Source organism: Pleurodeles waltl, chromosome 10, assembly GCF_031143425.1.
Source record: "Pleurodeles waltl isolate 20211129_DDA chromosome 10, aPleWal1.hap1.20221129, whole genome shotgun sequence".
In the NCBI taxonomy this organism is placed as follows: Eukaryota; Metazoa; Chordata; class Amphibia; order Caudata; family Salamandridae; genus Pleurodeles; species Pleurodeles waltl.
Genome location: NC_090449.1, coordinates 503818781 through 503835090, shown reverse-complemented (window position 1 = coordinate 503835090; position 16310 = coordinate 503818781). Strand labels below are relative to the sequence as shown.

At 44.6% G+C, this 16310-nt stretch overlaps 1 protein-coding gene across 2 annotated transcripts in view; it reads left to right on the top strand.

Annotated features, from left to right (window-relative positions):
- LOC138261666 (unconventional myosin-Ig-like) overlaps positions 1–16310 on the top strand; it is a 912364-nt gene that overhangs the window by 483316 nt on the left and 412738 nt on the right. For both annotated transcript variants that reach the window (XM_069210894.1, XM_069210895.1), the window contains one exon: positions 9982–10148. In XM_069210894.1, the coding sequence (XP_069066995.1) occupies positions 9982–10148 (167 nt within the window). The remainder of the gene's footprint in view (positions 1–9981; positions 10149–16310) is intronic.

Genomic DNA, 16310 nt, shown 5'->3' with positions numbered 1-16310 from the left:
CAAGTTCCCCATGATATATATAATGCATTAGTCCATCATACTTACCATGACGTTACACAACTCACTCTTAGCCCCTGCCACGTTGTAATCAGGGCCTGATGAGTGTTCTGATATGCCACTGAAACTAGAAACTGAACTATTTTTAGAAGGGCTATGAATTCTCAATAAGGACCAGAGAGAAAACAGCACTTAGCAGTTGAATCCACAGGTGCCTGACTAGATGAGTGGTCATTGCCACAGTGTTAGCATGGTTCGTTGGGCAGTTTTTGCATGGCTCCAGTGTGCAGTCTCACTCACTGACATCTTACCCATCCCTCCTGTGTTCATTCTTCCACGTCTTTGGTCACACTGTGTCCTGGTTTTGACAGTACTCTGCTTTTATATTTCAGTCTCTCTCCCACTCCATCTAATGTTGCATGTCTCTGTTCCACTCCTTCTGTTCCCTTCTCAGTTCTCTCTTCCCCACAACTGTCTTCCACAGCCAGCTAGAAAAGGAGACATTTGGAATGTAATTGAGGCATGATAAATCTTTTTTGTAGTGCTTAAGCTGGAGTTCTGTGAACTTCTGTGTGTTGTCAGTTTTAACAGGTAAAGGATTCGATGGCCTAGGTTGACACATCAGTATGTTTAGAATTAACAATTTGAGTATATGTCCAATTGTACTAGAACTCAGGTTCTTTGGTTCCACTGTCAGCAACATGCCCTTTGAACCACAGTACTTTCTGCCTGATGTATGTACAGGCAGGTCGCAAACAGTGATTGCAAATTTCGTACTGACTTTTTGCAACCTGTCATTTTGTGATGCAAGTATGCAGGCTCTATGCTGTTAAATCGCATGCAAATTGGATACTCACGGAGGATCTTAAAATAACCTACCTCGTTAAGATTAATTAGACAAGTCGCTATTTGAGATCTCTTGTGATTGGTTACAAACTCAGTGGTGGTGGCCTGCAAGGGACAGTAGGTCTCCATGCCATCTTTCCCACCACATTTTATTTAAAGTAGACCTTGTCCATTAAAGGGGCATGCGATTCTTTATATTTAAAAAACGTTTTCAGTTTGGGGAAACATTGGGGTAGCGGTCTTCTCCCGCTAACCCGCCCCCCCTCCGCCGGTCCTCTGCCATGATTTACAAGGGAAAAAAGTTTCTGCTTTGCATATCCGATACCATTCCAACTTGGGCAATCGTGTTAACAAACCGTTGATTCTTGTTATTGCACATCACATTAAGAGTGGACACCCCAGTGACACCCTCTACTACTTGTGATCCAGAATGAGTTGCAGAACCCCTTCTGCTCGTCGGAAATACTTTTCTGACTTTTAAAAGGGTTTCATACTTAGCAAAACAGTTGCACACCCTGTGTTTCTGCGACTCTTGTGGTTTGTACCTGAAGCCTCTTGTCTGAATTCCACTTGTGTAGAGGTGGTCTTGTCTATACGGGGAAATTATAAGATCCTACACAGAAGAGGGCCAGCATAACTGATTCCACCCTGGATCTACTGGTCCTTTCATGGCACCAACTTGTCCAGCGATCTCTCGGTCTCTCATAGACAACTGCACCTCATCACCTGAGTCCTAACCGCATATTCACTGGACATCCCACGAGGCCTTCAGGCTGGCAGTGCAGTGCAACTGAACGGTGGAATATGACAGAGTGTGAGCAGATAGCAGGAGACAGCGGTGCAACTCACTGGGAAATGGCAGCCAACAGTCCACCGAGCTGCTGACCCGCTTCCCATGCTCCTTGCCCTCACACAGGCTTTCATGCTGAGGCTGCCGGGAGGCCCTGCCGGCCGGGATAATGAGATCAGGACCAGCTCTCCTTCTGGAGCTAATGATACGGATTCAAAATCCATCACTGGAGCAAATTGTAATCAGTCTCCTAAGACAGCACGCGCTGGCATCTCAGCTCAGCACAAGGCCCCAGTCAGGCCACATTCACAACAGAGTTCTATTTTGTGTTCCTTGCATGAGACAGGATATTAATGAATTGGTGAAGTTGACGAGAAATGTTTTTTAATTTAATTTAATTTAAATGTATTTATTGAAGAGAAATGCCATTTCTGCAAAGATGCACCCCATCATAAAACATAGACACGGAAGGACTTGATTGGCTGTCTGGTTATACAAAGTCGCCTAGCTAACGAAAAGAAAGTCTGAAAGGGGATCTGAATACTCTGCATAGGGCGGTAAATGGGTGCAAGCAGAGTTGCATGAAATGAGCAATTATGCTCTAGCAGAGCATCTTGGTAAATGAAACGCGTGCCGTTTCGGCCTATGCTAATTTTTGTGATTTCTAAAATGTGCATCTTGTTTCTAAACTAGGGTGCCAGATAGAAAACACAAATCTCCACTTGACAGAGAGATCACCCTGTAAAAAACAGGATTTGGGCTGATTTCAAACCAAAAGGCATGCTTTTAGCATTTAGGCAAACTCAACAACTATTGGCAAATGACAATGCTTTTTGCCAATACAGTTAAGTATCTGCAAAAACAGAAAAAATTTATTCTTTTCCTTTTTCAAAATACATTTTCCCTCACATTTAAACTATTTATTTCATTTACTGCTCTGCGACCTGCATCCACCCGCTTGCGGCAGTAAATAAAAAAAATGCCATCAGTATCAGGCCACATGCACATGTATACATCACCACACATGCACAAGTATGTGTCATTACACTGGGCATACACTGGCTTATGTGATGACGTATGCATGTAAAAACACAATTGTCTTCTTTTTCTGCTATACAGCGCGAAGTCCACAGTGTGAGGGGCGGAATTTAGAGATTATGATGGAGGCAACAGAGAAGCTTATGGAGGGAGTGGAGGAACAAATAAAATAAAAAGCAAAAAAAGCCTGGTAGGGAGGGTCGGTGTATGCAAAAGATAAGATGTAGAGAGGGAGGATGGGGGGAGCAAAGCATAGCGATCGAGGAGGGTATTTGCGATAAACGCATCACACGAGCAAGAAACCACACACACTCCAATGGGCTGCTGAAACAAAAGAAGAAGGCAGTGTGAGCAGTGAAAGGATACAAGTCATCTAATCAAAGGTAAAGTAAAGGAGCTATGTTCCAGAACAGGGGCAAACACAAGATTGGAAGTAAAGCTATAAACCAAGCAAATGAGAGTGAGAAGAAAGACAACCAGTTTTAACTAATGGTCTGGCCCAGATCCACCTGTAAGTGTTGGTTAGGTCATTGACAACAGACAGTTGAAAACTGTCGGGAGGCGAGACCCAAAAGGGCTAAGATTTACAAAGAATCAAATCCAAGACTGAAAACAGGGGTCCCTTTAATCTGCAAACAGCCAACTAAAAATGTTTGGTTAAGTGCAGTGCTCTAGAAGATACATTTGCAGTTCTCAGTCTTTGCCAGTTGTTGCAGGTGGGGCCCACCAGCACTCATTTTTGGGGACATTAACTCAGAGCAAAAGAAAGAAAGGCAGAAAAAGCCAGAAAAAAGAGAAATAGAAAAATAGGGAAACTGATAAAAAGAGAAAGCAGAGGTGAAAAAAACCTACACAAGTGAAATAAAGAGAGAGAAGTCTGGGGTGGTGAGTGTGAGAGGCCCGAGGTGGAATGAAGTCTTGGCAGCATATGTAACAGTCTTTACCTCGCCGGACATTACAACACTAGTCTTTATCATACAAGTAAGAACCATACAGGCCTTTTTCACATACTTTACAATATGGGACTGTACCATACGGGTAAGATTGTTTTTTAATATGTGAGCAAGTTCAAATCTACAAAGAAGCACAAGAAGTTCAAGTAGACCTCATCCCTGCCTAGCCACTCCCCATCTTAGAAATAGCAAGGACGTAAAGGTGCCCCCTGGTCTCACTTCTGGTCCACCATGAAGAGCTGATTAAACAGTTGATCTTGATATACCCTGAATTTCCAGGTGCCTCATAAGATTGAGGCATTTAAAGAAGCCATGCTGCACACCCTCAATACAGTCTGACTATGATAAGACAGTGCCTTTGGCAAGCAGCTGCCCTTCTATCCTCCAGTAGTTGATCAGGTCACACTCTGGCTAGAGACAACCTGCTTTTGGTGATGATGGTAATGGCTGTGATAGTGAGGATACATTTTCCCCACAACATGATAATGGACATTTATATCTTGACATAAAAGAGGCTAGTGGGCTGGACCCTTCACTGACATGGGGCTGGGTTTCCCCTGGCCAGTCCATGAATTGTCAGCTTCATATGCCACAGACATTAGATGAGTGGCTGAAGTATTATATTTATAGTTGCCTTCTGTTGAGGTAAAAAGCCACATCCTCATGGAAGTGATACAACATGGACAGACCTCATCTGAACCAAAACTGCCATCCAACAAAGCCCTGAATGACACCCTCACAGGCATTTGAGCTAAACCCTACTCATGGCACCCTGTGAACAGGCAGGTGTTGTGTCACCAGAGACCCACTCTGGGTGAATCTGCCTTCCTGATGCAGCATCCTACTCCTGAGAGCCAGGCAGTACAGGCCTCTATTAGCAGGATTAACCCCACTTTTGTTTTACTTCTACTCATCTGGACAAAGTCAAAAAACATTGAAGTGTTTGGGAAGAGGATATTTTCTTCTCCTAGCTTTGTCCTTAGGTGAGTCACTGCCAGTTGGTTGTTGGGCTGGTCCTCCATGCATTATGGGGCATGGTCACAGAGGTCTTGCCAGGAGTCCTAGAAGAATTTTGCACCAACTTGACACAGACCATTCAAGATGGCCAGGATTCAGACAAATATGTCATATTGTTACACCTGGACGCAACTGACTGTTTAGGCAGGGAGGTTAGAACTAGCGTGGTGCTCCTGCACCAAGTGTGGTTGAGATTCACAGAATTGTCGAACAACGTTCAAGCATCGTTCATGGATGTGCCTTTTGATGGATCTTGCCTTTTTGGTAAGAAGGCTGACTCCACCCTGCCCTTGAGAGCTTCAAACAGCGTACAGCCCTGCTTGCTCCCACAATCTCTTCACATCCACAAGGCAGTATCCCCAACAGTTTCACCCCTTTCAGAGCATTGCTAGAGGTTTTGCCTACAGACATCATCAAGGCCCAGAACCCCAGCAACAAGCACCCCAGTCTTTTCTGGTGTCAGGGTAGGGTATCCTGCAGACAGCTTCCAGGGCTGCAGGGACAGTAATTCTCCCAGTCCCCAGCTCCTTCGGAAGCATCCTCTAATTTGCCCTTAGCTGCATACAACTGCACTCTAGGAGACAGGATTAGTAATTTTCTCCGCAAATGGCAAACCATAAAATCCAACAGGTAGGTCCAGTAGATAGTCCAACAAAGCTCTGCCCTGCCATACCTTTCATTCACACCCCACACCTTCCACCAACATCAGAACGGATTTTGGAAGATCATTTGTCCATTTTGCTACGTTCAGGCGTCTTTGGACAAAAGAGCCGTAGAGAAGGTCCTGGCCTCAGAGATCAGAACTGGATGCTACTCCCGTTATTTCCTTGGGCTGAAAAAAGATGGAGGACTTAATCCTATTTTAGATCTTCGCCCTCTCAATTTTGCCCTGTGGAAGGACAAATTCAAAATGCTCATGCTGGCTTGTATCCTATCTTCCCTGGATCCAGGTGCCTGGATGGTGACATTGGGCCTACAGGACGCCTATTTCCATATCTCCATCTTGCAGGCCCACAGTTGCCACCTGTGAGCAGGATGGATCACAAGAATTTTCTGTGCTCCCATATGGACTCACCAATGCCCCTCAAGTGTTCACAAAGGTGATGGCGATAGTTGTGGTGTGGTCGGGGGTACCATACTTTCCCTACTCTGACAACTGGGTGTTGAAGATAGGCTCACCACAGTCAGTTGTGGAGCACCTCCCGACGGCAGTAAACTTCCTCACATTGCTAGTTTTCACAATAACATACAGAAGTCACACCTAAATCCTTCATAGAGGTCTGCTTTCATAGGAGCCATGATGGATATAGTTCACTTCTGTACCTTCCCTCTAGATTTACGAGGCCAGGACATTTGGGCTGTGATTCCCATGTTTCAGCCTGGGTCCTGTGTGTCAGTGAGGGTGGCTTTGAGGTTTTGTGGCTTGTTGGCCTCCTGTATGCAGCTGGACCATACCAGAAAGGACATGTGGACTCTGCAGTGGTATCGGAAGTTTCAGTGCACTGAACACCAAGAGAACTTGTCAGATTCTACCCAGGTTTTGGAGGAAACTGCAAAAGATCTGCAATGGTGGCTGCTTCACTTTAGTTTGAGCAGTGGCACACCCCTCTTCCACCCACACCCAGAGCTGACTGCTGTGACACACATGACTGCTTGGTTGAGAAGGTCATCTGGGAGATGTGGAGATCAGAGGACTCTGGTCTTTGGTGGAGACCCTCTTATACAGCTACTAACTGAAGCAGCAGATCATTTGCTTGGCATTAAAAGCCTTCCTGCCATTCATCAAGAGGAGGCTTGTTCAGGTCTTAACAGGCAGCAGTACCGCTATGAGGTGTTGAATAAGCAGGGTCGGAACTTGGTGCTGTGCCAAGAGGCCCCAAGCTTCTGGACCTGGTTAAATTATCGGGGCATTTCCCTGACCATCTGGCAGGATCTTTAAATGTCAGGACAAACCCAGCCGGTGAGGCCTAGCGGATCATGAATGGCAGTCACACCCAAAGGTGGTCCAAGGCATCTAACTGCATTGGAAAGAACCCTGCCTCAATTTCTTCATCACTGTTGAGAACATGCCTCAAGTGGATCATCTGAATTTTGTATGCCTCCCCCTGCTACCCCTCATGCCCTGAGTTCCTCAAGAATATCTGGAATGACTACACCCAAGTGATCTTAGTGGCTGCAGATTGGGCCAGGAGAGTGTGGTACCTGGAACTGCTGGGCGTTAGCACCTGTCCTTGGATCATGCTGGTGCTTTGGGGGGATCTTCTGTTGCACAGAAGGGTTGTATCCTGCGCCCAGGCACCGGCAACCTATATTTCCATGCTTGGAGATTTAGTGGCCAGTTGACTGAATTTGATTTACCTACCGAAGTAGTGGATATCATCCTGGCAGCCAGGCATCGTTCAACAAAGTGTGCTTATGCTAGATGATGAGTCAAGTTTGTGGCTTTGTGTGACACCCACAACAAGGACCGTTGTAGGCCAAACTGTTGGATGTGTTGCTGTTTGCTTTGTCATTGGCCCATCAAGGATTTGCAGTATGCAATGTTAAAGTTACTTATTGGCTTGCCTTTAAATGGTGTCCTTGTTCAAATCACCGCATTTTCTCAAAGGTTTGGCCCACATGTTTCCTCTGAAGCCTTTCATAATACCACAGTGGGGCCTTAATTTGTATTTGACTTTCCTTAAGTGTACCCCTTCAGAGCTGTTACACTGCTGTCCCTTACATGTCCATACCCTGAAGACGATCTTTTCCATCATGATTACCTCAGCACATTATGTTAGTGAGCTCAAAGCTTTGTCAGTCCAGCCACCTAAACCTCCTTCTTTCTGGACAAATTAGTGCTGAGGACTAGAGCGGCTTTTCTACCGAAAGTTGTGACTCCCTTTCACATCAAGAAGCCTATCACTCTTCTGATGTTTTTTTGCCTCCTCAAAAGAGGAGGAGAGACGCCATTGCTTGTACCCCAGAAGAGCACTCAGCCTTCACATCAATCACACCATAGACCAACAGGTGGGCAATCAGCTTTTTGTGGGGTTCTGCGTGGCGAAGGAAGGTAGGGCGGTGCAGAAAAGGACCTTATACAGGTAGTTAGGCCTCTACATCCTGAGGGATTTAAGGGCTCACTCTATCAGTGTCAAGGCTGCTAGTACTGCATTGGCATGTGGAGTGCCTGTCCTGGATATTTGTCAGGCTACCACACGGACATCAGTGCACACGTGCACAAAGTGATATTGTTTTTGCAACAGGGAGAGCATTTGGGTCGCTCGTTCTACACACCTTTTCGGTCTAAATCATTCCACAGACCCTCCACTGGGGGAAGGTACTTCTGTGGTATCTATTCTTAAGGTGAGGGGTCTGTGGTTAGAAGTATTCATGAGAAGAACAAATTACTTACCTTTTGTAACACTCTTTCTGGTGAATACTCTTATCTATCTGCAGATTCTACACCACATTACCAATTTCCTTGCTCTGTGAAATTGACCCTTTTCCATCTAAAAGGGGCCCAGTTCAGAGATTTGCACACTGGTACACCGTCACCATTCACAATGTTGCCATCAATAATGTTGTTTCAGATGTTGCATTGATATTATCAATGATGTCAAAGAACTTGTCATAAGTGATGTAATATATGTAGTAATAAGCAGGGCACGGTGAGGGTGGGAGTTATTGTCACTTCAGTTAACTTACTTTAAAATATAACATTTTAACTGACATTTTCACCAACTATAACATGTATTCAACTTTTTGGTTTTTCAGTGAAGTTCTCAGGTTATTTTTAAAAAATCTAAAGCAATATTTTATTACCATACCTAACATGCTCTACAATTGTGTGCAGCATGGGGTTGGCCTCAGGGTCTGGCCTGTGGTCAGGCCCTTCACTCAACCCTCTGCTACGCACATCCTTCAGCCATGTACACCCCAGGTTTGGCCACAGGGCCTGGCCTGAGGACAGGTCCTGCTCCTAACACTTGCCTCGGACTTCCAACACCATGTTGCAGGCCAACCCAGATGATCTTTTAATGCCCCAAGGTCCTGTCTTGTTTTCTGCAGCACCTCAGTACTACTGAGAATTTACACTGAAAGCTGAACTGACATCTGCAGTAGTTCTGCAGTAGTCCCTCTGGGAGCATCTCACAAGGGTAAGGGGTTCAGGGTACCCATACCCTGCCCACTTATTCCTTATTTTTGTTTTCTGTGACAAGAAGACAGAGTCCAGCTGTTACAAAAAGGTGGCTGCAACTCTCTTCATTTGGCAGCCAGCCGAATAGGTCTCGTGTTTGACCTTGCTGTACTGCAGTAGTACTGTGGGAGTAATGCACTTAGCCAATCAGATTGCATGATTTCAACTTGCAGTACAGCTGTAATCTGTTGAAGTAATGTGAAGGTACCCCGTCACCTTAATTGTAGATAGATAGATAGATAGATAGATAGATAGAGCATGCATGTTTATGAATCATATATGTACTCATGTATATGATTTTATGCTTTCTATAAGGGTATAACAATATATGTAAGTACTACCAAAAAACAAAAGTGATGACACTGCCTGTACATTCAAACATGAGAAACATGTGTATGTCTGAGTGTGTAGAGGACGTTGTGTATTGCTGCTTTCCATCTAAACTTGGGAATTACCCAGAGTAATGTGCAGTAGATAGATAGAGCATGCATGTTTATGAATCATATATGTACTCATGTATATGATTTTATGCTTTCTATAAGGGTATAACAATATATGTAAGTACTAGCAAAAAAAAGAAAAAGTGATGACACTGCCTATACATTCAAACATGAGAAACATGTGTATGACTGAGTGTGTAGAGGATGTTGTGTATATATGTGTGTGTGTGTGTGTGTGTTGCTGCTTTCTATCTAAACTTGGGAATTACCCAGAGTTTTAGACGCACAAGCTAGTCTGCTTCAATTAATATATCCTATTCAAAAAACTAAAACTAATGCATGAAATGTCGAGTGCGCAAGTTTAAGCCTCACCAGTAGTAAGCGCTATGTAAATACAATGTACAGTTACAATGTAATTGCAGACTTAACCCTTCTGTCTCTTTCCTTCACAAGAGTGTTTCCCTCTAAACTTCTCAAAGTTGGATAGGTTTATTAATAGTTTTCCCTAAAATTGTCTTTTCTCTCCTCAGAGGGGATGACTTCTAGGTCTGCTTTTAGGGGCTACTTTGTTACACTGTGAGAAGGGTGAACCAAACGTACAGATTTGGTTGAAAACAGGAACCCTAACACACTAAATGATCACGAGCACATGGTTGTCAGCATTTTGTCGTGTTGTGTTTGCACTAATCAATGCTTTGAACGCTTCTCTCCGCATCCCAGGATCCTTTCTACGTGCGCTGTGTGAAGCCCAACGAGCTGAAATCACCACTGCTCTTCGACGATGAGCGATGCCGCCACCAGGTGGCGTACCTTGGACTGCTGGAGAACGTGCGAGTTAGGAGGGCGGGATTCGCATACCGGCAGCCCTATGACAGATTTCTGCTCAGGTACTCACTGGGCGCTTGTGTGTGTGTGATATTCAGGTGTCGAGGTTATCAATGAGTTTTCTTTAAGGGTGTAATCAAACTACCTCTAGCTGTTGGGAATCCGTTGGGTGAAGGGATTACGATGACCACCCGTCCGTAAATTTCACAGACTGTCCGTAATTTCGCCCTGCCGTCCGTTGTCCATGATGAAAGCCTTAACGTAATTTTAGCCTTTCACCTAAAGGGCAAAGGAGGCAGGGGTGAAATTATGGGCAGGTCAGTTTCCCCAGCTGGACTGGAAGGCAGGGAGTCTCCTGTGCTCTGAGGGAGGGGCAGACAGATAAGAATCAGACCTTCTTGCCAGGTGGTCTCCTTCCCTAAAGGCATGCAAATGTGCCCAACTGGTAAATCTGCAATACAAAGCGGCTTGAAAACCTGCATTGACTTTACTAAAAGGAGTCACTTGAAGTTGTCTGGTGGCAAATATATTTCTTTTAGAGAGGTATTGTAATGGTGTTCCAAGGTGAGCTGTGGAGTGTGTGGTTTTAATGGAGTGTTATACATTTTTTTAGTACTAGGTTTAAACTGTATATTATTCAAATGTGTATTTGAGAAGCACTTTTTTTTTTATTTAAGCGAAATGTATTTGCGCATTTTGTAGCAGCCTTTATTATGATGTAATTATATTTTTCACAGTTCTTTCAGGTACCTCATAGTACTAGCAAACAATGGCAAAGCCAATAGGTCTCATCTACGAAAGAGTTATTGGCTTTGCTAATGTGTTTTAGCCATGTTATACACCAGAGTAGCTGCTGTTCAGCATGGCTTAAAGTTAGTGGCATAGTTGTGTAGAGTGGAGTAGAGTGGCATAGGAGCAGTGGCGTAGAGCCCAGTGGTGCAAAGTACAGTGGGTTACAGTACAGTTGTTTAGAGTGCGTTAGCGTAGAGTGCAGTGGTTTGGAGTGCAGTGGCATGGAGTGGCGTGGGACAGAGTAGAGTGGCATAGAGTGCAGTGGAGTAGAGTGGCATACAATGGAATAGCAGAGAGAGCAGTAGTGTAGAGTGGTGCAGTGGCATAGATTACAGAGTAGACTCATGTTGCAGGGAGTGCAGTGGCATAGTGTAGAGTGGTGCAGAGCAGAGCAAAGTGCTGTAGGGTGGAGGAATGCAGAGTAGAGTGGCACAGAGTGCAGTGGATTAGAATGCAGTAGTACATTGGTGTATAGTACAGTGGTGGAGAGTGCAACGCTGCAGAGTAGAGTGTCAGTGCAGTGATGTAGAGTGGAGTAGAGTGGCACAGAGAGCAGTGGCGTAGAGTACAGTGGTACAGAGTAGAGGACAGTGGCGTACAGTGCAGTTGTTTAGAGTGCACTGGCGCAGGGTGCAGTGGCATAGAGTGGCATGGGGTAGAGTTACATAGAGTGCAGTGGAGTAGTGTGGCATACAATAGAGTAGCAGAGAGTGCAGTAATGCAGAGTGGTGCAGTGTCATAGAGTGCAGATTAGACTTGTGTGGCATAGAGTGCAGTGGTGTAGAGTGGTGCAGAGTGGAGTATTGTAGAGTGGTGTAGAGTAGAGTATAGTGCGTAGAGTGCAGTGGCATAGAGTAGAGTGGTGTAGAGTGCAGAGTTGCAGAGTAGAGTGTCAGTGCAGTGGTGTGGATTGGTACAGAGAACAGTGGCATAGAGTACACTGGTGCAGAGTAAAGGGCAGTGGCATACAGTCCAGTTGTTTAGAGTGCACTGGTGTAGAGTGCAGTTGCATAGAGTGGCATTGGGCAGAGTAAAGTGGCATAGTAGAATGCAGTGGAATAGACTATATTGGTGCAGAGTGCAGTAGTACAGAGCAGAGTGGTGTATAGCATAGTGGCGACCAGTGCAGTGTTGCAGAGTGTCAGCCTGCAGTGGTGTAGAGTGCATTGAACTAGAGTGCAGTGGTCAGAGTGGTATAGAGTACAGTGGCATAGAATAGATTGATTCAGAGTAGAGTGCAGTGGCATAGAGTAGAGAGGTGCAGGGTAGAGTGCAGTGCCATAGAATGCAGTGGCACAGAGTGCAGTGGCATAACGTAGATTATTTCACAGTAGAGTGAGGTGACTTAGAGTGGAGAGGTGCAGGGTAGAGTGGAGTTGCATAAAGTGGCATAGAGTGTGATGGCATAGAGTAAAGTAGTGTAGAGTGCCCGTGGCATAGAGTGCAGAGGTGCAGAGTAGATTAGAGTGATGTACAGTGTATTGATGTAGAGTGCAGGGGTATAGAGTTGAGTGTTACAGAGTAAAGTGCATTAGCATAGAGTGTATTAGCTTAGAGTGCAGTGGCGTACAGTGCAGTGTTGCAGAGTGGCAGAGAGTGGAGTTGTGCGGATTAGATTGGTGTTGCCTATACTGGAGTGGTATGGCGTGCAGACGAGCAGAGCGCAGTGGTGTATAGAGGTGTAAAGTGCAGTGGCATACAGTAGACTAGAGTGGTACAAAGTAGAGTAGAGAGGCATAATGTGAAGTAGCATTGAGTGCAGTGGCATAATGTGGAGTGGTTCCGAATGGAGAAGAGTGCAGTGGCATGGAGTGGAGTAAAGTAGAGTGATACAGAGTAGGGTGCAGTGGCGTGTAGTGGTGCAGAGCAGAGTGGAGTGCAGTATGGATGGTATGCTAACACACTGCCATTAAAGACAACACATGTTTGATTGAAATGACCATTACATTTGAACAGATATACAGTTTTTCAAATCAAACTCTACTATGCACAGACGATGATGTGTGGAAATTGCATCACCTAATGCAATGATTTGTTTTAATCATGTAAAGGTATTTGTTTCCAGAACAGTTCAGAATGAACAAAAATGTGCTTGATTTGTACTTCTAATTCTGATATATTCTGAAGTTTATTTAAATGTTGTCATGTAATAGAAAAAACTCTTTCCTAACCCCAGTATCCAGTAAGTGGTTTCCCTGTTGCATGATAGGTCTGTACACCCATTCTATCAGTTTTCCACCATTTCCTATGGTACAGAGCTTCTTGTAGGGTAAGTGCTAGGTGGCAGACATGAAATAGGGCATTTAATGATTATTTAAGGTGGTTGTAAGTAAGGTGTTGACCGGGGTGAAGATGGTAGTCTGCCACAGGGGTTTGGAAATTTAGTAGCTCACTGTTCAGAAACAAAGTCTCCAATTTTAAGACACCTGCAACATGCCACTGATGGAGTTGCTCTGAGCACAGCCATCCTGTGCGAGTGGGAAGGCTTAGCAAAGGTAGTGCAGGAACATAGGGTTTCTTCGTGTCAGTGAGTTTACAGGTTCTGGCAAGGCAAGAGATAACCCCGGATGGTGATCCGTAGAGTGGTCAGTAAGAAACAATGAGCAGTGCATTAAGCCTTTCTTAAAAGTCTTTACTGGTAAACCCCATCTCATGCAGGGAGGTGGGCAGAAAGCCAGCGAGCCACCCATTGGACCTGTGCAGCTGAATAATAGCATTCTAAGTCCAGAAGACCTAATCCACCCGCAGTCACAGTTAGCTTTAGAGTGGAAAGAGCTCCCCATGGCGCCGCAGTGACCAAATCAGATGTGTGGCCTGTCTGAAGAAGGAATGAAGGACGAGCAGGGGAAGGCTTGCAAAATAATACTATCATTGGGGTAGCACCCCATCTTCACTAGTGCCACGTGGCCTCTACAGAAAGTAGAAGAGAAGACCAAAAAGCAAACTGGGCTTGGAGGGACCGTTCGCTCTGCTGAGATTTTCATCCTGGAAATCAGTGTAAGAATGGTAGATATTAATCACTAGGTATCAAAAGGTAACTGGTTTCCAGTTAAATCTGAGATCTAATTGTATATAAAGGCGAAAACAGTGCCATATGTTAAAGAAACACTAATTACATTTTAAAATTTGTAAATTTTGTTTGTGCAATTTACATCCCAAATATTTTGAAGATTCTATGTGTACTTGACATTTAGGGATAACCCAGATCTCTAGTTTGGCTTTTGCTCAATTTCAAAACCATATAAAGACATGGCAAAGCGGGTAATTGCCTTGCACAACCTTGCAAGGGGTCTGGCCCCTGCTCACCCTTCAAAAGCACTAAAAGCGGACCATTTCACCAGAAGAGTTTGCCAAGGTGGACGGGTGTTGCTTGTTCAACCACTTGACAGTGCCCCTTCTGTTTCGCTCCTGTGTGCAGAGACAACTCCCCAGGTACCCAATACCTTTGAATAGTCTTGGTGGACCCATCTTGTCTGATTTTAGGAATTGTCCCACCTTGTTCTTCTCTTCTTTATTCATCCAGTTTTTAGCAACAACCCTTTGAATTACTTGCCGTGGATCTCCAATTTGCTCTCGATTTCATCCTCCTCTTTTATTATCTTTGATTGGTAGTCCGGGCTCCCATTTCTGTGATAAATGTAGAGTCCCAGACATACAGTCTAGTGCTGTGAGACTACAGACAAGTTTTGGGTACCTCACATCCTGGCATTAGGCGTGAGACTGTTGCCCACACTATCTACCCTGCCTCTTTAAAAAAAAAATAGGTTGAAAGTCCATGGGCGGTTGGGGTAAGCCAGATGTTTTTGTTCAATTTGTTTAAACTAGCATAAGGTTAACTACCTTAATGTTTCCCAAACTGTTTGCCAGGGGTTTTAAAATGTTCAGAAACATAATCAAAATTTTGCTGTTACTTTCTCTTCAGGAAAGATCGGGTAGATTTGGGTAGGGGTGATGGCCTTGCTGAAGTACTGAAGGGCATTAATTTACTACTGAACAAGGGCGTAATATGACACCTGAATGTAGCATACCAGGAGGCAATCACAAAAAGACCACAGTGAATAAATAGTGCTATGTTAAAAAAGAGTAAATAAATGCACTGACAACATAGTGCGGCATGGCCTTTCTTGCATGTGTCTGTAAAACTGATGTTTGTTCTTGAATTTTTGTCCTGAATTTTGACCCTTTGTCCTGAATTTTTTACAGTCCTGTCCAGAATTTGCCTCAATGCCAGGTGGTCACCCTTCAAGGGATAGCTCAATGAGCTGAACGTTAAAGCTGTAGCACAGCAGTAACCGTCAGGTTACAAGTTTAAAAGTTATTATTCAGTGGCGTAACAAAGGCCCCGGCATCCCAGCGGTACGGGGGCAAGGTGGGGGGTGAGCTCCAGGGGACCTCCTAGGCACAGTACACTGTCCACGGGCCTGTGACTGGGCCCAGCTCTTTGTGGGGTTTTCTGGAGTAAAGAAAAGCACTCCAGTGTAGAGAAGGGCTTTGTCAATGTTGACAGCACTCTTCATCAAGATCTGCAACTCATTGGTCAAGAAGCAGCCTCCAGTAGGACTGAGGGCTCATTCCACCAGAGCCAAGGCTGCTAACACTGCATTGGTATGGGGAACGCCTATTCTAGACACTATGTGGGGGTTGCAGGTTCACAGATCACAACAGCCTTGGCAGCCCGGTCCAACGGGAGGGACATTTCACCTGTTCTGAACTTTTTGTTCTGAGCCATTCCACAGACTCTCCACCTTAAGGAGGTCCTACTTTGATAATTATTCTAAAAGTGAGGAATCTGTGGTTAGAAGTATTCATCAGAAGAATAAGTTACTTACCTTTGACAGTGCTATTTCTGGAGGATGCTGTCTTTAATTGCAGACTCCTTATGGCCTGCACACCTCCTGTTCTGTGGAATGAGCTCTCTTCCCTTCTAAAAATGTCCCAAGTTAGAGATTTGCACACTGATACTCTGGTTTTTGGGTTCTGTGTCCAAGGGCTTGGGCAGAGTCAAGAAAGAAACTGACATCACTCTTCAAGGTCGTGTTTATATGTAGCTTTGTTCGCCAATTCTGGATGGAAAGAAGTCAGTGCAAAGCTACGTGCTTTCTTTCGCAATAGCACTTACTTTGAGTAGGTGTCAGTGCCCAATTTGTCTGTACTACACAGTTGGGCTGGTTATCATAAAGGGATCGTGAACATTGGCCAGGTTAAACAAATGTTGAAATTAAGATAGACAAACTGGAACAATTAAATTATTAATTCTACTTACATTCTATATACTTCTATGCACGAGCACTCACTTTCAGCACAATCACTTTTTTCATTGTGCATGGAGCACCCTGCAATGTTAGATTGCTTAGCTTACGAACTGAAACTAGTTGATGTAAGAATACATCATTTTTTATTAACGCATGCCTCTGTTGTGGTTTTAGTGTGTG